At 49.2% G+C, this 21179-nt stretch overlaps 9 protein-coding genes and 1 non-coding gene across 10 annotated transcripts; 4 read left to right on the forward strand and 6 right to left on the reverse strand.

The window, feature by feature from the left end:
- Window positions 1–640: 640 nt before the first annotated feature.
- On the reverse strand, window positions 641–994 carry LDX57_011976 (uncharacterized protein; the record flags this gene model as incomplete). Its single annotated transcript, XM_046093709.1, has 1 exon — window positions 641–994. One exon carries the CDS (start codon window positions 992–994, stop codon window positions 641–643), a length of 354 nt encoding a protein of 117 aa, XP_045949687.1.
- Window positions 995–2686: 1692 nt separating this feature from the next.
- On the reverse strand, window positions 2687–2799 carry LDX57_011977. The gene has a single exon. It is a non-coding gene; the product is annotated as a tRNA-Leu (tRNA).
- A 333-nt stretch (window positions 2800–3132) lies between these two features.
- On the forward strand, window positions 3133–5476 carry LDX57_011978 (putative isoamyl alcohol oxidase). Its single transcript, XM_046093710.1, has 2 exons — window positions 3133–3962; window positions 4031–5476. Exons 1-2 carry the CDS (start codon window positions 3424–3426, stop codon window positions 5352–5354), a joined length of 1863 nt encoding a protein of 620 aa, XP_045949688.1. The 5' UTR covers window positions 3133–3423; the 3' UTR covers window positions 5355–5476.
- Window positions 5477–5611: 135 nt separating this feature from the next.
- LDX57_011979 (uncharacterized protein) lies at window positions 5612–7383 on the reverse strand (the record flags this gene model as incomplete). The annotated part of the gene is made up of 6 exons (XM_046093711.1): window positions 5612–5987; window positions 6048–6249; window positions 6308–6491; window positions 6549–6609; window positions 6669–7083; window positions 7161–7383. The coding sequence occupies 6 exons, from the start codon at window positions 7381–7383 to the stop codon at window positions 5612–5614; spliced, it is 1461 nt and encodes a 486-aa protein (XP_045949689.1).
- Window positions 7384–8627: 1244 nt separating this feature from the next.
- LDX57_011980 (bifunctional fumarylacetoacetate hydrolase/alpha/beta hydrolase family protein) lies at window positions 8628–10385 on the forward strand (the record flags this gene model as incomplete). Its single annotated transcript, XM_046093712.1, has 1 exon — window positions 8628–10385. The coding sequence occupies one exon, from the start codon at window positions 8628–8630 to the stop codon at window positions 10383–10385; it is 1758 nt and encodes a 585-aa protein (XP_045949690.1).
- A 902-nt stretch (window positions 10386–11287) lies between these two features.
- Window positions 11288–12911, reverse strand: LDX57_011981 (Zn(II)2Cys6 transcription factor; the record flags this gene model as incomplete). Its single annotated transcript, XM_046093713.1, has 1 exon — window positions 11288–12911. One exon carries the CDS (start codon window positions 12909–12911, stop codon window positions 11571–11573), a length of 1341 nt encoding a protein of 446 aa, XP_045949691.1. The 3' UTR covers window positions 11288–11570.
- Window positions 12912–15060: 2149 nt separating this feature from the next.
- Window positions 15061–16876, reverse strand: MDR1_3 (MFS transporter; the record flags this gene model as incomplete). The annotated part of the gene is made up of 3 exons (XM_046093714.1): window positions 15061–15114; window positions 15173–16126; window positions 16175–16876. 3 exons carry the CDS (start codon window positions 16874–16876, stop codon window positions 15061–15063), a joined length of 1710 nt encoding a protein of 569 aa, XP_045949692.1.
- Window positions 16877–18559: 1683 nt separating this feature from the next.
- On the forward strand, window positions 18560–19177 carry OYE32_5 (NADH-dependent flavin oxidoreductase; the record flags this gene model as incomplete). Its single annotated transcript, XM_046093715.1, has 1 exon — window positions 18560–19177. One exon carries the CDS (start codon window positions 18560–18562, stop codon window positions 19175–19177), a length of 618 nt encoding a protein of 205 aa, XP_045949693.1.
- A 171-nt stretch (window positions 19178–19348) lies between these two features.
- Window positions 19349–19843, forward strand: OYE32_6 (NADH-dependent flavin oxidoreductase; the record flags this gene model as incomplete). Its single annotated transcript, XM_046093716.1, has 1 exon — window positions 19349–19843. The coding sequence occupies one exon, from the start codon at window positions 19349–19351 to the stop codon at window positions 19841–19843; it is 495 nt and encodes a 164-aa protein (XP_045949694.1).
- A 467-nt stretch (window positions 19844–20310) lies between these two features.
- On the reverse strand, window positions 20311–20943 carry LDX57_011985 (uncharacterized protein; the record flags this gene model as incomplete). The annotated part of the gene is made up of 1 exon (XM_046093717.1): window positions 20311–20943. One exon carries the CDS (start codon window positions 20941–20943, stop codon window positions 20311–20313), a length of 633 nt encoding a protein of 210 aa, XP_045949695.1.
- Window positions 20944–21179: the final 236 nt, after the last annotated feature.

Below are 21179 nucleotides of genomic sequence, written 5' to 3' on the forward strand. Positions count from 1 at the left end.
AGCCTCCTTGATGGCAAGAACAGCCATGCCGACCGCGGATTGTTCAATGAAGCCGTTTATCTCCTGTCGGAACTGAAAGACTCCTGCAACTGCGTCGCCCAGGTGTATTGTCATCATATAGAAGTGATCCAGACCGCATTAATAGCCTACGAGAAACGTATTTTGTCCCCTGCGACTGCCAATGTGCTCATCCCGAATGGCTCTCATGAGTCCAATACAGCTCCGGTTACGTCGCAGCTACCTACGTATTTGACTCGTTTAATGGCCTCGACGACAGACATCGCGTGGACTGAGTCTTCCTTGCAGCAGCTTCTGTTCCAACGTGCTCTTGACATGCAATTTTTGTAAGAGGCAGTGTGCGATACCTTCTTTCAAGAACTGTGGCAAACGGATCTGGGACCAGGATGTCAGAAATCAGCTAGTTTGAGGTTTTCCCGCTGCCATGGAAGGTGGTATTCGATCGGATTGTGGTCAACGAATAATGCATGTTCTACATTCACATTTCAACTAACTAGATTTCCACATATCGTGTTCATTAATTTAACCTATGAGTAACGGTATAGATTACACATAATAGCCTTCAAACTAGAGGTTCAATTAACGCATAGAAGCCGTAATCCTAATCAAATTTCACCGCGGTCTATACCTTGACCTTCCATTTCCAGCTCCAGTCCAAAATAGCCCAACGGGACATGGCAACGCTCACGAATCCTACCAGTAACACTGCAGAATAGAACCCAATCAAAACACGTGGTGTGGTCGCCTGCAACAACTGACCTCCGATCGGAACGGTGATCAAAACCCCAAACGAGGCAACCGAATACACAGTCCCGTAAAATTTGCCATAGTCCTTGGTGTCGCACAGCTGACCGGCACAGACAGGTGCCAGCGATAGCCACCCGCCAGAACCAAACCCGAAAATTGCCACAACGGCATAGATGGTGCCTTCGCTGTGGGATCCATATGGCAGCCACACTCCCGCCATAATGATCATGGTAATGACGACCAGAAGTAGGAGGATATTGAATCGGCCAACTTGATCGGCAGCAAATCCGGGAAGAACTCTCCCGAGAAAACTTATGCTATTCAAGACTGTAAGGGAATAGAATTGCACATCCAATGAGAACCCGCTGTAGCGGACATAAGCTGGTAGCAGCGCGGCGCAACCGAAGATAATGAATTCGAACGAGAAGACCGCGATTGCTAGAAAGCAGAGACGTGGGGATTTGAATGCTCTTAAATCAATGGTCACTCTGCTCTTTTGGCCGGCGGGGAGACGTCCCCGTATCAGGAGAATGCCAACGATATAGCATCCTAAGGCCATAAAAGCGACTATTCGGATAGCCCAGGCCCATCCATATTTTTCAAATAGTGTTCGCAGCACCAACGGGATGATTGCACCGCCGGCCGACGAGCCTCCCATGCATATTCCGGATGCCAGCGCCCGTCGGCGGTTGAACCAGTGGCTCAAGACGGCAATCGAAACTGTTGAGATGACTGCAGAGGATACTCCGCAAAGCACCCCAAGGCATAGCATAAAATGCCAGTAGAGTGAGCACTGGGCGAGCAGTATATAAGAGACAAAATTTGTCACTGAGCCGCAGATCAACAATACTCTTGGTCCATAGCGGTCAAATAGCGGCCCTACTTGCACGCCGAGAAATAATGTTAGAAAAACCATGACCGCGGTAATCCAACCGACATCGCGATCGCCATAGTCGGACAGCTGATGCGTGGTGATATAATCTTGGACCGATCCGACTACGTCGTGTCAGCAACCCTGTTGATTGGGTGGATAGCTGGACGAATATCTATCTTGCTCACCTGCAGACTGAAAGCCAAATGACGGAAACATCATCAGAGCTGACCCGAACAAACAGATCCATGCCTCTCTTCCTCCTTCAGGAAAAGCCAGACTAACCCCTTCATCTGTAGAGTTCTCTAGAACAGCCCCAAGCTCAACGTTGGGTTCCGGGATCTCATGGGAGACTGGACGACTAGATCGACGCATTTTGCGCTGATTGAACCTTCGCGGGGTCAAATTGAAAGACAGGGTAAGCTGAAGACGGGAGTGTGCGAAGATCTGAGAGTCCCTGCTAAGATTCACAGAAAGCTGAAAGCAACGCCATAAAAAGGCCTCAAGCCTAGGGCTCAAGGTGTCATGCGTCATTGTCCGGAGAGTGGGTCTCCAGGGCCTCAAGAGCGCTCTCCGATTTGTTTATTGCACCAAAATCCGACCCGGCCAATCACGGGTGGTCTTCAAAGTTGCCGACGGGAATGATAAATTCGCAAGCATAGGATGCTGTCAGATATGTACATAAATAAATACGGGTAGGAACATGTCCCAAACTTCCTTATGATCTGCAGCAGAGGATTGGTTGCCCAATGCGTTAGCGGCTCTTGCTCTAGACGCAGTGTTTTTTTACTACGTAGATTCACAAGCCTCAACTTGTTATGACATAAGACATATATTTCGGATCCAGACTACAACACAATCAAATATGTCAAATAGGATCCGAAAGGCATTGATAAATTAGTTGTATTTTCGGTTACTCTAGCAAAACAACCAGAGCTATGAAACACGAAAAAGTATGGACATTACTTCCAGCCTTTTTTTTCCTGCAATTGCCTCTTCCTTCATTCTGGAGATGCATGCACTCGACAAAAAGAAAAAGGGAAAAAGAAATGACAAGAGTGGGATTCGAACCCACGCCATCGTGAGATGAGTAGGAAACTCGCATGAGTTGTGAATTAAGGTGAACCTTAACCTACCGCCTTGGACCGCTCGGCCATCTTGCCTCTTATATAAAAAGAGCCCAAAATAATGCAATATATACAAAAGTCAATTTTAGTACAGTACACAGCATTCTCTGTTCGCTTACCTGCAACTATCTGAACTATGTGCCGACTGTTCTATGTTCTTGTTCTCTTCTAAAATGCAGATCGAAGACAGCTCCACCTCCAGTTGGCTCCATTCCCACAAGATGAATCAACTGTCTCTGTTTGATTTGTACGGAGTAGCTTTGGATTCTTGATCGAGATAATACCAAACGAATACGCCTCTTTGCCTATTTGGGGTAATGATCTGCAGTTTCAAGAATTAACCTAGTCTATACCCCCAACCGTGGCTCGTCAAAGTAGACTTTGAGATGGGATTTGCCCAGTTTGACGTCAGTGTGCCCCTTTATCAGAACCTCCTTCATTACTCCATAGATTGGAGGGTAAACGCGCTAATGTGGAACTGTGATGCCTTGGTGGCTCGCTTGAATGCCGAGCAACCAGGTTTTATTCCATTGTCTGCAATAATCCCGTGGATCAAAGATCATCACCACATGGTGCTCTAAATTGCGATTCTCAACGTATTCGTATCTAAGACTACATGCGCAAATGCATATAAATTAGGAGCAATACTTACCCGTCCTCATGGCTATCATCTCTACCTACTCTCTTTCTCATAGTCGACTGTTCAACTGCACAATGCTACCCTTTTTCAATATACCTATATTGTCCCTGGCATTGGCCACACTCCCCCTAGCATCCGCCACGCAGCATTGCAAAGCCTCCCCTGGAGATTCGACTTGGCCATCTACCAATGAGTGGAATGCCCTGAATCAGTCCATCGACGGTACCCTTATAAGAACGGCTCCTGCCGCTTCATCATGCTATCCCGGCAACCCGTTTAGGTCCTCTGAGAATTGCACAGATGTGAAAAACCACTGGTCTTATGCTGCGTACCATGCGGCTTGGCCTGAAAGTGTCGACTATTCTATGTATGCGAATAACTCGTGTTTGCCACCCGGAGTTACCGGATACTCGAAAGAAAAGGGATGCAGTATCGGGGGTTTGCCACAGTATATTGTGAATGCTACAACTGAAAAACATGTTGCTACGGCCATGAAATGGGCTTCAGATAGAAATATTCGCATTGTCGTGAAAGGAACCGGACATGATCTCGGCGGTCGGTATGTGACTACTCTTTCGTTCCTCTCCTTATTACTAGATCGGCCTGAGGAGTACTAACGCTTCGCAGCTCCACCGGCGCCTTTGCGCTTTCTATCCTGACGCGCAACTTCAAGCATATCGAAAGACAGCCTAGGTGGCGAGTGCCCGGGACCAACAGTACTGAAGATGTGGTTGTATGTGGTAGTGGAAACAACTGGGGTACCGTCTATACTGCCGTTCACAACATGAACCGAACAGTTGTCGGTGGTGAGGACGCCACGGTCGGTCTAGGTGGTTTGATCCAGAACGGAGGACATGGTCTTCTCTCAAGTCACTATGGTCTTGCCTCAGACCAAGTCTTCCAAGTAACCGTGGTAACAACCGACGGCCAACGCCTGGTTGCCAATGATGTTCAGAACCAAGACATTTTCTGGGCCGTTCGTGGTGCTGGCGGAGGTCAGTATGGGGTCGTCACGGAGTTCGTCTTGAAGACACATGCAGTCCCAGCAAATGTTGTCAGCGGTGGTTTCTCATTCCATCCCCGCGGAAACTCGACCGCTACCGGAAACGCGTCCTGGGGTGCTTTGGCTGAAGTGGTGGCTCGCATTCCCGACTTGATGGATACTGGAATCATGGGAACTGTGACAGGCTTCAACAGAAAGAAGGCAGTGACATACCTGGGACTGAATGAAGAGCTACCTGGAGCTTCGGGAATGGTCAGCTTCACTGCGTTCAACATGACGACCCAGCGCATGAATGCCACCCTTCACAAACTTGCGGCCCATCTTCACCCCGAGCATGTGAACATCACCATCCAGCCAGTGTCTTCCCAGAGTTACTGGTCCTCCACAAAGCCGAATTTCCGGGCAAGCGCCGCCGCCGGCTCCTCTAGCCTGATGACGAGCCGGCTTCTGGGCAGACGGGAGCTTTCCAACATTACTAGAGAAAGCTTGGCCACGTATCTCCAAGATATCATGATCTCTCAGGAACCTAGTGCAGGCTCAATGCTTTTGTTCGGTCTCCAAGGAGGAAAGGGACCTGCTCATACTCCTGAGTCGCGACGTGGAAGTGTGCACCCTGCTTGGCGTACAGCATATGCCCACGCTATGGTCTACAGTGCTTCTTTGAATGATACTGGAAATCCTAGTCAAGAGTTGAAGGCCGCATCGGACTGGATTAACGCAGCCCAAGAAACTGTTTGGCAGAGATGGGCCCCTGAGAGTGGCTCCTATATGAACGAGGGCAATCCTTTCAGCATCAACTGGAAACGTGACTTCTATGGAGACAACTATGATCGCCTTCTGGAGGTTAAGCACAAGTATGACCCCAATGGTAGTTTGTTTGTTTGGAGTGGGGTTGGAAGCGATGACTGGAACTATGATTTGAACAGTGGTCTGTTGTGTCGCATTTAGGAAGCTACGTTGATAGCTTCTTTTCTTTAGCAGTGAAGGTGTTGGATTATTTGAGTTGGGTGATTCCCGGTATTCTGCGGGTTGTAAGAGGGCTGATGGCAAAGTGCACATCGTCATACAAGAGATATCTCTTACATATACCAAAAATTGAAGGTATAATATGGCGTTGATCCATTTCACCATTTAAAGTTAAAACACTGTAGTAAGACTAAGCGCACAGAACCATAGCGCCAATGAATATTCAGCTTCGGAGTCAGTCATGACACGAGCGGAATGGTTCGTTCCATTGGAAGCATCTCATTCGTCTTGTAGTGCACACCAGTGGGATCCTGAATCGGAGGAATGTACTCCTTCACTCCTGCCTTGTGAACGCGACCATTGATCATGATTATGTTCAACTTATCATGATCTTGCAGGATTGAAATGTCTTTCAATGGATCTCCGTCGACAACTAAACAATCCGCATAATTACCTTCTTTGATTTGGCCCATTTCATCAGACCGCATGAACAATTTAGCCATGCCGTAAGTTGCTGCAATAATTGACTCGTGTGGCGTGAAGCCGAAACGGTCAACAAAGTGAGCAAGGTCTCGCGCATAGGTGCCATGTGGTGTCCAAGCAAACCCGTAATCGCTGGGACAGATTGTCAGGTCTCTGTTGCCGTCACATCAACTAAAAGCTCGCAGGACTCACCCTCCTGGAAGTATGACTATTCCTCTTCGATGCATCTCCCGTATGGCACGATCAGCTGCATCGAGTTCCTTCTGGTACCCGACCTGTTCAGCCTTCTCTGTTGTATAGCCGAACATCACAGCGTCATGAAGGGTGGCTATCAACCAATTAATGGCTGGTGCTACGACATGCTTGGATCTATTCTTCTCGAGGGTATCCATGCCTGTTCGTAACAATGAAAAATGAGCCATAACAAACATCAAACGGTGTAGAAGCTTTACCTTTCTCGTCGATATAGGATGCATGATAAATCACATCCACGCCAAAATCAATACTTTGCTGGACAGAGTCTCTGGCTCGCGCGTGAGAGCAAACGCGCTTCTTATGTTTATGGGCCTCGTCAACACATGCAGCCGTTTCCTCTGGGGTGAAATAGCAATCCTCAGCATCTCGAACCTCCGTGATCTAACAGCAGATTCAGTTAGGGTTGGATTTTCCCACAGGATTGTATAAGAAACCTACCGATTCTCCGGACATCGACAGTTTGACCTGGTCCACTCCAAGATCAATATGTTCACGGATACTGCCCTCCTGTTAGAACTGCTACCGGCTTGAACTGTTCAAGGTGTAATGGGAACTTACACGTCTCTCATTTCAGTCTCACCATCCGCATAGGCAGTGATTCCTCCGACTAGCTCCCCTCCCCTTCGGGCCATTTCCTGACCATTTGCCAGGAATCGCGGGCCAGGGATATCGCCTGCGTTGATAGCGTCCCTTATGACAACATCCAGACGTTTCTTAGCAGATGCGGCTCCGAAACACATAGTGTAACCGGAATCCAAGAAACATTCCGCGCTTCTCGCAGTAAGAAGTGTATGCTCTTCGACGCCGAGTTTGCCCAGACGATCTAAGTCGCCTCCGTTCCATGTGAAATGAGTGTGGGCATCCCCGAGTCCTGGCATCAGTGTGCGGCCTCTCCCATGGAAGACCCGCACTTTTGTATCGGCTAAGAGTTGCTCTTTGTTGGGGACCGTGCCCACATGTGCGAACTTTTGGCCTGCGAGACAGTTTCGATAAGCTCTGTTCATATAACACGTTTTGCTGGAGGAGTTATCGACTAAATTCTTAACTTACCCACAATGAGAACATCTCCTCGATAAGGCTCCCGGCCAGTGGCCTCCAAGATCTCGACGTCCAAGATGAGTACTTTCGAAGACGAAGCTGTACCGGAAATCTCGTAGTTTACAGGCTGGATCTGAGGGTCGAACTCCAGTTGATCGATGTAGGCGATGTTGCGAGGAGGTCCGTCATACTTGACGAAGGGATAGTCCGGTGACATCCACGAAATCTGCGACATGATGAAACAATTGCAGTACAGAGTGGGAGGTGCGGTTCAGCATTAAGCAATGTTCATGGTATGGAAAGCAAGAACCAGATGCCAAAAACCAGCCTATTGATATGCGGAATGGCCATATTTGATCTCCGCTCGTCCTGCCGTTAAAGTACGACCCGAGGGGAGAGACGCTGCCCGCAGTGGGCACCAATCGGGGTTTACAATACTTCCCCAGCTCTACCGAGTTACGGCCCGTTGCCGCCTTCTCCGCGCTTCTCCGCAAGCTGTCCAGGGCTTAGATGTAATTCAGGATGGTCTCCTCGTTTGTCAAACCGCAACCACCGAGACTTTTCACTATGGGTTGGCTGAGTTTACGAAGCCGGCTTCAAGAGCCGACAATTTTCGCACCTGTGTCAACAGAGGTCCCAAGTCACAAATGTTCGATTGAACATGTCGAGCACGTCGACTCTCCCAAGCATCTCCAGCAACTTGACAACAGATCAAGTGATTCCGAGTATCCATTCCAAAGCTCGTACATTTCCGATGATGCTTTACCTTTCATTCCGCCCACGGTGGTCGAAGGCCAACGAAACCGCTTCTCGCAAGGCCACGGTCGTGCTTGGATCGTCGTGAATAATATTGTCTACGATTGCACGGATTTTATTCAGGAGCATCCTGGGGGCGACACCGTCATAAGAAGCTTTGTTGGGGAAGATTGCTCTTGGCAGTTTTGGCGCTTTCATTCTAAGAAGATCATGGATCAGTGGGGACGACCTTTACGCGTTGGACGGACGGAGGGGATAGAGAATCGTTTCGCAGAGCCACCAAGGTTTTTCGGATCCCGAGGATCGCAGAGGTTATGTTGATAGAACTTTTCATGTCTCAATTCATTTTGTATGTAGATGGCTGTTGCAAATCATACCGTTCTTTGATATCATGGTCGGATATGTGCGTAACGGACAAGTTGCGACTTTTCGTAATGACCCTAGAAATGTGTCCACAAAGTCTCAATTCCTTCATCCCAATCAGGCACAGTCGTCACGAATGATCGCCGCGGGGTGGCGGCACGGAGATGCGCGGCGATGCGCGGCGATACGCGGCGATGTGAAAGATTGACGCCATCTCCGATAAAGTGGGGGGAAACTCCGATGTGGGGTAAACATCATCCCTGAGAATTGAGAGTTAAATTCTTCATTTATAAAGCGTGTAGGTGATCAGCAAACCCAACGCAACAATTGAATCTCTTCAGCTTCACCTATCGGTACAAGATGACTGCTACCGGAGTGAACATCCTCACCAACTACGTGGCATACCTGGAACCCAAAAATGGGCCCCGAATCGGCCATCTCGACTTCGAGACCTCGACTATCACACCCCTGTCGTTCAAGTCCGGCACACCTTTGACGGATCTTTACCAAGTGATCACTGTCGGCGAGGATGGGATTATAGCTTCAGGTGCTCAGTCTTTGCCTTTGTCAAGCGTGAAACATCTGCCCCCCATTTCGGGCCGAGATGTACTCGCCGTCGGGAAGAACTACGTCGAACATGCTCGCGAATTCAATTCCTCAGGATACGATGCGAGTGACAAGGTTGATCAGCCGACGCACCCTGTTATTTTCACCAAGCGCGCGACTTCCATTATCGGGCCCCAGGACGAGATCCTTCTGCATCCAACCTTTACAGAGACCGTCGACTACGAGGGAGAGATTGGCGTTATCTTTGGGAAGACGGGTTTCCAAATTCCAGAAGAGAACGCGATGGACTACGTGTGGGGCTATACGATTATAAATGATGTGACTGCACGGGAACGCCAGCGCGATCATAAACAATTCTTTCTCGGCAAATCGCCTGATACTTTCTGCCCAATTGGCCCAGTTGCGGTTCCCAAAGAGAATCTGCCAGCAAACCTGAGGGTCCAGACCTTCGTCAATAAAGAGAAGCGTCAGGAGGCTACCCTCAATGACCTGATTTTCAGCATTCCCAAGCTCATTGCCACCATCAGTGCGGCGCAGACATTACAAGTTGGTGACGTCCTCGCTACTGGCACTCCAGCCGGCGTTGGCTTTGGGTTCAGACCGATGAAGTTTCTAAAGACTGGTGACGAGATCAGCATTTCGGTCACAGGATTGGGGACTTTGACGAACCGGATTGCTACCTCTAACGCGGTCAATACGACCTCTGAGCGTGCCGAGTCTCACATTCCCGTAGCCAACCAAAAAGCCCCGTCCAACTCGGGACTGACCAACATCAATGGGAAATATCTTTTCTACCAACGCTTGGGTGTTGAGAACGGACCCCCAATTTTCTTCATCCATGGGCTGGGAGGATCCTCAAATTACTTCTATCCGCTTATCACAAAGTTGCAGTCAACACACTCCTTGCATCTCTTGGATCTAGAAGGACATGGCCTCTCACCAACATCAGCTCTCAGCTCTCTTTCTATCGGATCCTTTGCACAGGATTTCTATCATATGTCGCAAGTCGCAGGCGTTAACCAGGATGTGACCGTGATCGCCCATTCAATGGGCTGTCTAGTCGCTCTCAAGCTCGCGCTAAACCATCCCGAGCTTGTCTCCAAGCTTATCCTTATGGGTCCTCCCCCGAATCCACTCCCGGAAGCAGCTGCTCAAGGCTCGTATGCCCGGGCCGCGCTCGTTAGGAAGGAGGGAATGTTAGGTGTTGTCGACGCAGTTACCGCGGCCGGAACATCGACCTATGTTCAGCAGAACAGACCGTTGGCCGTCGCCGCAGTTCGTATATCCCTTCTCAGTCAGGATGCAGAGGGGTATGCAAAAGCTTGTGCAGCACTTGCTGGATCTGCAGCCGACATTTTGTATGTGGCCCGTCTTCGCATTCCCGTTTCTTTCGTGACCGGTGAGGAGGATAAGGTCAGTCCCCCGGCTTTATGTCAGAAATACTCCCAGGCGACTGGAGATGGACACGTTGAGGTGCTTCAGAATGTTGCACACTGGCACTTGTTTGAGGATGAGGATCGGGTTGTTCAGGCGGTCCTGGCGCATATTTGAGACTTGCATTCCGGAATTCTATCAATCTTTCTTCCTCCTTGTTCGTTGAAGAAATTAGAGAGACATTTATATAGACAATTATCTTGGCATTCGTGGTCTTCACAAGTAGTCTCTGTTGAAGCGAAATACTGACACAGACTTGTATTTTTTGCAATAGAGACCTCGTACAGAGCTGAGCAATCTACAAGGATCTACAGCATGAAATCTAATGCTAGCAACACAACTTTATTGCGCATTCTAGACTCCGGTCACCAATTCGTATGATGCCACAATAGTGCGAAGGGTAAAAGCGGTCAACTCCGCGCAACTCCGCGTCGCTAATCGACTAAAATTTATTCCCATTATTTGTCTTCGGCAAAAATCTAACAATGTACATGTTCCACGGTTTTCAGTCCGCGGGGTATGTGTACCACAGAACCATTTCCCTGTGACATCCATGAACTGCGAACCTATTGTAAAAGTCTGAACATGTAGATTCGCTTCTTAAAGACCATTTTTTCCATAAGCCACATTCTAATATCAACTATCTGTCCACGGGAAAACTGCCGGGGAAAGCCATTGTTCGCAGGGGATTTTTGACACTATTTCCTCGAAGCTCTCCGGCAGGGACCAGAAGCTCGGATCGAATTCATTAGATGGATCATTTGGAGCCATCGGCATGGACTCCAAACTTGAGCCGATGTCACTCGAAAAAGCTTCAGATGGAGTGCGCTGGACAAGGTCTCCGGGTAATGAGTGGTCCAGGATGGATGCAGCTCTTTTGCAGATCTCGCTGTGTCGAGCGTTTTCATGGAATCGCCCGACACATCGTTGCACAGCATGCAACATGGGGTTTTTGGGCGTAGATGGGTTCATTTCTTTTCTGAATAAAATAAGCAAAGTGGATATTGCTAAGAAGGCGTGGAATGAACCAAGTCCATGGATGTACCAGCTGTACGGTTGAAATTCGGGCCGCGAGCTCAGAGTTTCATGGTTTGACAGTATGGCAAGAGCAGCCTTCTCGCATTTTTCGTGGCTTGTTGTGGGACTCGCGTCTTCGAATGCGTTTGGCTTCATGAGAAAAGTCCGATGTAGTATCAAAGTCAAGTGGTTGGTGTAGTTATTCAAAATAAAGGAATGCGCCTGGTGATATAACGGCAAGACAACTTGCGTTGAGAAACGATCTGACTGGGCTAGCAATTCAGTCTAGATCTGATAATCAAGCGCTTGTATCTCGCTCAAAGAGGGAGCGGACGTTCCAGAGCTCAGTGTGCATATGCTTGAAGCCAGAGCGTATAGTCGAAACTTGAATAAGATGTATGACATTTTTGTCGGTTGCCTCTGTCTTGATGATGGCTCGTGCAAAATCTCAGGAATGATATCTGTGTCTTCCACGTCTGCCGGTAGCTGTACATTATTCTCAACAATAAACGGGGCCAAATTCCCAAGGCAGGTATTCTGAATAGTGTAAAGCATCATCAACCCCGCCCAGACTCGTCGCCTCTCTTGAACCTCAACAGGGTGCAAGTTTAGCAGTGCGGGATCGATATGACACCCGATAGCAATGGCAATGTTGAGCGTCGTTCCGAGAAGGGCCCAGGCCGGGCCCTGCGCGTGGTTAATGGCATAAATCAGCAAAACAAGGCATTGCAAAGTTTGCAAGTTATGCTGCCACATGAAGTTATCTGCAGCTAGACACTTCATCGCCGCCTGCCGATATTTCGCTGCTAATGACCTCGCGCTTTCTGCGGGGGATGCCTCCCGGCCCAAGTCTGACAGTACGGCACTTTCTTTCGGGATGGCAGTCACAGCAAGCCCTAAGGCGACAAATATCAGACCGATGAAAGGAAAAGGGGCATTTTGAGGATCTTGTTTGAATTCGGCATAGTTCGATGCGAATGTCCCGTCGTGTAGGATGTGGAAGAGAGGAGAGAACACTTGGTTGAATGTGGCCAGCAGTTCATCACAATGCCGAAAAGGTGGCAGGGTATCCAGAAGAGATTGCCTGCTGGGAAGTGTCTCTCCAAAGATAAACACGCTAGACGCTGCATCGGATTGAGATTGGCCTTGAAGCGAGTGGAAAACATCTGGATCCCGACCGGTCCCGTGAGGCATGTAACGCACATGGCCCGACGGCGACTCGATGATAGTACCAACCTGCACATGCCGAGGACGCGCACTGTTGCCAGTAATTCGGCTGGTATCCGTGAGGATTGGGACATCATTGTCGGCTATTTCGTCCAGGGGCTGCGAGAGATCATTTTGGGATACGGGCGAACGGAGAGCCTCGTTCGGTCGCGCGTGATATGTCGAGGCGAGCTCGATATTTTGAACCAGGAGACTTTCGAGGTCTGAGATTCGCCGTAGAAGAAGGACCTGGGACGCCTCGAGTCGTTCTGGTTGCTTGTTTCGTTCAACGTTGCGCTTGAAATGGCATGTAGACGCCACTCCACGCTTGAGGCAGGTATCACAAGGCACGCCCGATCCAAAACAACGGATTTTTCTCTGTCGACAATTCTCACAACTCAGGGGCAGCCTTTGTGGCATGGTGGTAACTAATGGGGGGGCTGGTTATTCTGCGGAGGACTGGGCCAGGGAGAGTAGGAAGTTGCAACTGGGAAACTCTCATGCTTGCTTTCTTTTAGAAGAACAAGTGCCCCACAATTCGGAGTTATATGCGGGGAAATTGGCCTCGGACGCCGGACTATCAGTTACCACCCTCGGAGATATGTAAAGCACTGATCTCTCCGTACCCCGGGTTTGTTGTTCGTTGAAGTTCTAGCATAATTCATTTACATATATCCCACTCTTGAATAGCAAGAAGTACATACGACCACAGGGTGTGGAGAACAGGGCTTCCCGTCCGCTCAGCCGTACTTAAGCCACACGCCGGCCGGTTAGTAGTTGGGTGGGTGACCACCAGCGAATCCCGGCTGTTGTATGTTTTTTGTTTTTTTTTTATATAATTATATATATATACTTCATGAATTAGAGAGATCCCAAAGGCTAAGAAGACCCCCCCAGGATGATGAATGAGGCCGGCGACATTGGTTAGCCGAGTACCATATATTTGATTGATAAAGACTATTCATCATTGGCTATATTCAATGCCATCTATTAATACAATATAATATGCGTTTTTGATGGGTCTACACTCCATCCGAGCTTCTGTGTGTCCAATTTAGGACCATACACTTTAGCATCCAGAAATTGATTGCAATGTCACCATATTGCAAACCTTCCGTAATGACTGGTACAATGGTGCGTTGATCGTCGAACCTGGTACGGATCTGGCGTGGGCCCTCCCAAAACAAGAAAGGGCGTATGCCAGGGATCACAGCCCCTGAATCTATCAGAGATACAAGATTCTCCATGCGAATATAATCTCCTTCAGGCTCCCATATTGCGCGGTAGAATTCAAAGAACTTAAGTTCACCAATGTAGTTAGGAAAATCCTATAAGACCACTTGAGTTGTCGGTGGTTGCTTGAGGAGCATCTTTCTCCAACTAGCCTCCGGTCGCAAATATGCAGTCTCTCGTTTACCTTGTTTAGTGAGTTCAGTTCCTTCCATTCCCACTAGTTGGTTGCCGTACCAGGATGATGTTCAACGCTTTCGTAATGACTGGTGCCGTATACGGCTCATCAGCGGGTTCGTTACCCCCGGCTGGTCAAATTTTGCCTCTCTGCATGCAATCATAAATAGGGCCTCTTGAAGTCTTTTGGAACGCTCGATGAGATCACTCCAGAGATAGTAGACTCGCTTAGAGGTGAGTAGCGTGCCCATGTCTAAGTGTAGAAGGATCTCTTCGAGGAAGATCCTATGGAAGAAGCGTAATACTCCGTGAATCCAGCCATGAGAATCACGTGGAATTGAAGATCGCAGAGCCTTCTTCTTCGTTCCCTAGGTATTCAATCACCTTCAGATAATTTGATCGACCTCCTCATTCCAAAGGGTGACCGCTGGCACCCGATTTGTCTACACTGTCTAGTGACTAGGTAGAGTGTGGGGGGGAGAAAGGGGGCGGGGATGCGAGAGTGTGTGTATCTTGGATTCCAACGGGCCCAGGCACATGCAGTAGAATTAATCACTGGCCGGGTACTAATATAGATAACGCTAATCGGGCTCTCAGTTGAATGAAGAGACAGGTTATCGCCCAATGGTCTCGTTGCGACATCTTTCATTATCTAAACACGGGTGTACATTGTAGGAACGGCAATATATATCATCGAAGCGCACCGAGTTGACACAGGGAGCTACTACTGCGAATGTGACCTAATAAATTGTAAAAAGGAAAGACGTTGCTCCACTTAATGTCGGAAATACTTCATAAAGGCAAGGAGTCACATTTATCAGCACATACTGCAATGAGAGAAGGTTCCATGGAGATCAGTTGTGGGTGTTCCAATCCTGCCTTTTTACAAGAAAATTGGTATTATGTAGTTAGTTATTATAGAAATAGTTAGTCATTTCATAGCGAGCCCTTTCGTACAATGCAGAGGTCCGCGATTCAATCCCGCGTGGGGGCATATCTATGATATCCAACTTGCTATTTCTTTTCTGTTTTTTTCTTCGCCTCACACCAACAACAACTAGTAGGCCCTATTGACAGAAAAGAAATTATGCCTGAATTGTCGAGATCTATATATCCCCAATATTTCATCTATTTATCTATATCTATCACCAGTGATAGCAACTCATATATCCTTCCGTGCATGTCGACTGTAATTCTTTCTCAGTGTTTCTCCATACTAGAAAATCCGTTAGCATCACCTCCTACAACAAATCATGAGACAGAAAGAGACAAACCTTCATTAACACGAGCGGAATCGGAATAAAAACAATTGACAAGAAAGCCAGGGTGGAGCTCGCCCACCCAACTCCGAGATGATTATACATGGCGGACGCGAACAGCGGAAATCCAGCGCCAAAGGCTGACCGGAACAAATCATTCCCCGCCAGTACTGAAGCTGCATAATTGGGATACGCATCAGGGAGGTAATTCAGGACGCAATTGAAGAGGATGAAAGCGCCGACGGAGAAAAACCCCGAGCCGACGATAGGCATGATCCAGTGGATTCCGGGTCGAGCGCTCCACCCAAACCAGAACAGACAGATTGGAATAAAGCAGCCGCCGATGATAGCTGGGGGAAGGCGAGCTTCCGGTGCTACGTTTTCATTGGCGTCGAATCTCGGTTCGAGATACTTGTGCATCCACCAGAAATAAGGGGGGATGGTGATCAGTGCGCCGACAAGGATGCCGATGTAGGCGAGGCCCTGCTGGCCTAGGTTGAACTCGTAGATGCCTTCGAAAACGATCTGGAAAGATTCAAACCAGACGTAGAGCAGACCGTAAATGAGAGCGATGTACAGGTTCAAGAGGAAGACCATGGGCTCCAAGAAGTTGAGAGTAAAGGGGCGGACAAGGGTGATCATGACAAGTTCCTTGCCCATGAGGCCTTCGCTCTCAATTTCAGGTTCGCATTTAAGATTCTCGCGTCCGGTTAGCTTGCGGAGGCGTCGAGCTCGTCGGTATAGTATGTTCGCCGATGAAGTCTCGGGAAGTAGGAAGATGAGCATGACGAGGGCGAACCCTGATAGCCACGTCAACTCCCAGATCGTCCAGGTCCAGCCTTTGGCCTGAGCTGCGAAACCTCCAACAAGTGGGCCCAGCACAGGCCCGCAGATTGCACTTATACCCCAAATGCTAATTGCGTAGGCGCGTTTAGCCGGACTGAACATGTCTGCTATTGTAGCGCCCCCCTGATAACGATTAGCTAGAGTGTTATTAGTGATGCAGAAGATACATACCGTAGCCAAAGCTGGTGAGCCAAAAAACCCCGTCAAGAACCGAAATGCCAAAAGAGTCCCCAGGTTCTTGGCAAGAGCCGTCGGAACTTGAAGAGCCACAAACACGATCAATGTCGCAATATATACCGGGTTCCTGCCGATCTGGGGCACCTCGCTCATCGGCGACCACAACAGCGGACCCAAACCATAACCAGCAACAAAGATGGTCAGGCCTATTGTCGCTGGGACTTGTGCAATCTGGAACTCCTCCATCAATGTCGGTATTCCGGGAGTGTAAATGGCACTCCCGATATACACACTGAACGTGAGCAGACAGATCTGAAATGTCACGAAGACTTTCTTGGACAACGCCCAGTTTTGAGGATTCTCCGGATCATCTTCATCCCACCAGTCAATAACATTCACATCTTTCCCTTTTTCTGGATTGATCCGCACGCCCGTCAATCCCTGGTACTTATGCCCATGGTGGGTCCATGCGGACGAAGGAATTCGTGCCACAGTCTCGGAATGCGCGAGTTGGTGATCCTCTGGAATGGTTACAGAGTCCATGCGACCGTGATAAGCCAACCGACTTGATTTCTCGACATTGACGTAGCGATGCCATAGTGAAGGGTCTTTTTCTTCGGCGTATCGGAAAAAGCGACGGTTGGTGAGAATTCGGACGGCGTGGCCGAAAATGGAGTCCTGCACAAGGGTGGACATGATCGGCCCTGATTGTTGTTCAAGACCTTCAGCTTAGCGACTTCAGTGTCCAGAATAGTTGAGAAAAATTGAGAATAATACGACATTATTGTTTTATAAACGAATTGTGCTGAGAGTTTTACATCCGGATTAGGGTTTGATGGAAATGATGTCATGCATACGATTATAAGCTCACTGGGTCCACTATGCCGTCGCCTTCCGCCTCTAATTCATGCCTGGTTCTGGTGTTTTAAAGTTGCATGCAGTAATGTCTGGAGTAATTCTTATGTTCCGTGCTATGATCAAGGAATTGCAGTGACCACGCTGTGACGGACCCACCTAGCGTCAGCGTGGCAGGCCTTTGCTAGGTCAGATCGCGAGCCGAGCTAAGATCCAGATCTTTCGACATCTTGTTCATGAATTCACCTGATGAAGAGAACCTGAAAGGCCCACTGGCTCATCTTAATGTTAGTAGACTTGATTATTCCGATCCTCATGAACCTCTCCCCCCTCCCCTGGTAATCTTTCCTTAACCACATACTGTTTGGTTTCTGTCTTCTTCTGCTTCGAGATATTAGAGTTATGTGTTTTGCGACCGGAAACAAGGAACACAGCGGAACATCCTAGTGTTCTTTCGGGTATGTTGCTATACAATCGACAAGTGCTTTGTTTTAGAATCGTTGGTCTCGCGGAAAGTGCATATCTTCAACCCCTTCAGATGACATGACTTTCAATCATTGAGCGAACGGTATCCGTGTGACTAGTCTCCAGAGCTCGATACTCCCATTTTTCCTCCTTATTACCCTTAGCAAGAACATCGAGGCTAACACGTATATCCCACTCCGTCGGATGAACACCGGGGGGTAGATGCTGGCTTGGATTCCCCTCAGGAACTCGATCCCTGAGTTGCGGGAAATTCTCGCCGATGGTATTAGCCACTAGCTGCGGTGCGGATATAAGAAGGACTCTCTGCCTTGGTGCCGATGGATTTGTTAGGGCGTCCACATGGCTGCGTGCGACGTCTTGGACATCGGCCTGTCTATGGATCATTTTCGGTGAGTATACGGAGGCGATATGGGTGAAAAATCCTACAAAATGATAAAATGGGAACGAGAATCCGTAGATTTGCTTATGCGTTCCATCGATGAAGCTTCCGATAGCGAACAGATTGATCTCTTTGATTGATTTGGGGCCGGAGATGGGATGAAGCATTGGCTCGGTGATGATATCCGGGTTAATTACGACAAGGTCAAACTATGGTGAGTTTTGTTTACAAATTTCCTTGCTGCAGCTTCCGCACGTGTCTTGGACACGTTGTATCTGAGCACAGGGTCCTTTTGTTCGATAGCTTGCTCGGCTGTTACCTGGTGGCTTGTGAGCTGGGAACAATACAGGACAGGAGTGAATGACTTCAAATGCGTACTGGGTTATAATCCTTCTCGGTATATGGCTTCCCTTCTCGAGACATGCCTTCAAATGTATCGAGGGCAGAGACGGCGCTATCTAGTAGGACGAAGCGCTTCAACGCCGCACCGCCATAGTGATGAGCTGCTTTGAGGATCTCCGTTGTTCTGAGTACACTGTCAGCAAGTGTCTTCTCCCAGATACAGAGGTGGGCAGTCTCAATATTCTCACTTTCCAAATAATTAATCTTATCTGTTCTACCTCTACTTTACCTCACCACATCATCAGATATCAACAACCATGACCAATTGGCCCGATGTCCCCTGCAAGCCCGCTGAGGGCATCTCGTACTTCACTCCGCCGCAAACCCCTCCCGCCGGAACCGCCCGTAACCCTCAATCGAATGGAAAGCCGATCCCGAAGCTCTTCAACCCCCTCACAATCCGCGGGCAAACATTTCAAAACCGCCTTGGCCTGGCTCCCATATGCCAGTACAGCGCTGAGGATGGCCACATGACCCCTTGGCACTTCGCTCATTATGGTGGTATCGCGCAGCGCGGACCGGGCATGATGATAATTGAAGCAACTGCCGTGCTTCCCGAAGGACGTATCACGCCGGGATGTGCTGGATTGTGGAAGGACTCGCAGATTGGCCCTCTTCGACAGGTGGTTGAATTTGCGCATAGCCAGGGCCAGAAGATCGGCATTCAGCTCGCCCACGCAGGTCGGAAGGCATCGACCCTCGCCCCTTGGTTGGGCGGAGGCGTTGCAACGAATGCGGTTGGCGGATGGATCGAGAACCTGAAAGCCCCGAGTGCGATTCCTTTCACCGACGGAGGCATCGTGCCGAACGAGATGAGTGCCCAGGATATCCGGACTTCAAGGATGCCTGGGTGGCGGCTGCTAAGCGAGCTTTGACTGCAGGTGTGGACTTCATTGAAATCCACGGTGCCCACGGCTACCTGATATTCTTCATTTACAAGCTTCTCTGCAAATGACCGGACCGATCAGTATGGTGGTTGCTCTGAGAACCGCATCCGGCTCCCCCTAGAGATCTCTGAGCTGACACGTGAGACCGTGGGCTCTAAGATGCCCGTCTTCTTCCGCATCTCCGCGACAGACTGGCTGGAGAAGAGCCTTCCCGACGAGAAGGGCTGGAAGGCCGACGATACCGTTGAATTCGCTCGCGCATTGGCAGCTCAAGGCCATGTGGATCTGATCGACCTCAGCAGCGGTGGTATCCACAGCGCCCAGAAAATCACCTACGGCGGCGGCCCGGGAGCCGCCTTCCAGGCACCTTTCGCTGCAGCCGTGAAGAAGGCGGTAGGTGATCGTTTGCTGGTTGCTGCGGTTGGAATGATCAATCATGGGTACTTGGCCCAGGAGATCTTGCAAGATTACAACGTGGATGTGGTGTTGGTGGGAAGGGCATTCCAGCGCGATACGGGCATGGCGTGGCATTTCGCCAAAGACCTGGACGTGGAAATCTCGATGGCGGCAGACTTCCGGTGGGGCTTTACCAGTTCGCGTGGCTCGTCGGAGTATATCCAGCCGAACGCGATGAAGGCTTCTATCTTCGAGTGAAAATATAGCTTCTGATTTGCTTTTCATTCAAATAGACTAGACATAGATTAGATTTGCGTTGCTATAGAACCATAGACTTTCATTGAGTGTTTATCATTTGGTTATCGGACACTTTCATCATTTGTTCTAGTTTGTCTTCACTCTTTGAAGCTGGCTAGAACTGCATACTTTCTACTTACCCGAAAAGAAATCAATTAACAAGCCCCTGTTATGAAAGACAGCCATAAACAGGAAAGAGCTTTACTAAATGAACCGACTAAGTCAGGCGCAGGGTTTTGTATTTGCTAAAGTCAGGATGAATGTCACATATGTAGATTGGAGGTTCCAAAATCCTGACCTCCACACCATCCCAAACCACAAAAGAAAGTGTCATAGCTCTGGTAACCACAGTGTTGCCTAATACACGAGCCTAGATCCAACTCAAAGACAGCCCTCTCCCCAGCTGTGTCACCAACAGACACCTAGAGTCACTCTGCACCTCCCTCGGGACCGTCCGGCACCTCACCTGGGAGCTCATCCTCCGGTTGTCCTGGCTCATCATCTGCAGCCACCTGCGCATCATCCTCATCGTCCAGCACCGCCTCGATCTCATATCTCAACAAGTTCTGCGGGACATTATCATCAGCCTCACTACCCCACAGCGCCCACAGAGCGTTCCTGTCATTCTCAGAGATCGTCTCATTGACAGAGAACCACTTGTTTCCGATCTCAAGGGCATCTGGCTCCGCAGTCGAAGTACAAGTGGCATCTTCGATTTCACCCCCGCTAGTGACAGTGCGGCAGAGCCGGCACCAAGAGTGACCTCGAAGGTTTGAACCACCAGAGATGCAGCGGCCTCCGTTGGTAGAAGCTGCGACTCTTCCGCAGTAGCGTTGCCCAACTCTGTTCCAGGTTATGTGGAAATCGGTGGATGTGCAGCCGGTGCAGCTGCCTGAGGCGAACACGCGATTCGCGGCCTGGCAGCAGACCCTAGGACCGATGTTGCGGCAGACAGCGTGTCTGCCGCCGCAACGAGGTCGGCTGTATTGGTGCAGGGTCACTGCATTGGTGAGGGCGAGGAGGGAGAGAAGGACTGCCAGAAAAGAGATTTTGAAGTGCATTGTGAGGTTTCGATAAGCTGGTATGTTGTTTGGAGGGAATTTTTGTTCGCGTTGGCTTTTCTGCGTGTTCGTTGGAGAGATCCGTGCTGTTTGATATTTCGAATTATGTGGCTATTCTAGGGGCCTTTATATCATGAAATAAAGGGCATGATCTTCTACAATGCGGCCGGCTTTACAACTGGATTATCAAACAGCGAGGCTCTAAATCTCCGAATTTTGTGTAACATTTGAATACG

Source organism: Aspergillus melleus (genome assembly GCF_016097325.1).
Source record: "Aspergillus melleus strain CBS 546.65 chromosome Unknown contig7, whole genome shotgun sequence".
In the NCBI taxonomy this organism is placed as follows: domain Eukaryota; kingdom Fungi; phylum Ascomycota; class Eurotiomycetes; order Eurotiales; family Aspergillaceae; genus Aspergillus; species Aspergillus melleus.

Bases quoted from the DNA above. Each gene is read 5' to 3' on its own strand.
- LDX57_011978 (XM_046093710.1), top strand. From the start codon at position 3,424: ATGGCTATCATCTCTACCTACTCTCTTTCTCATAGTCGACTGTTCAAC. The intron at 3,963-4,030 runs GTATGTGACTAC...AACGCTTCGCAG, and splicing joins GGACATGATCTCGGCGGTCG to CTCCACCGGCGCCTTTGCGC.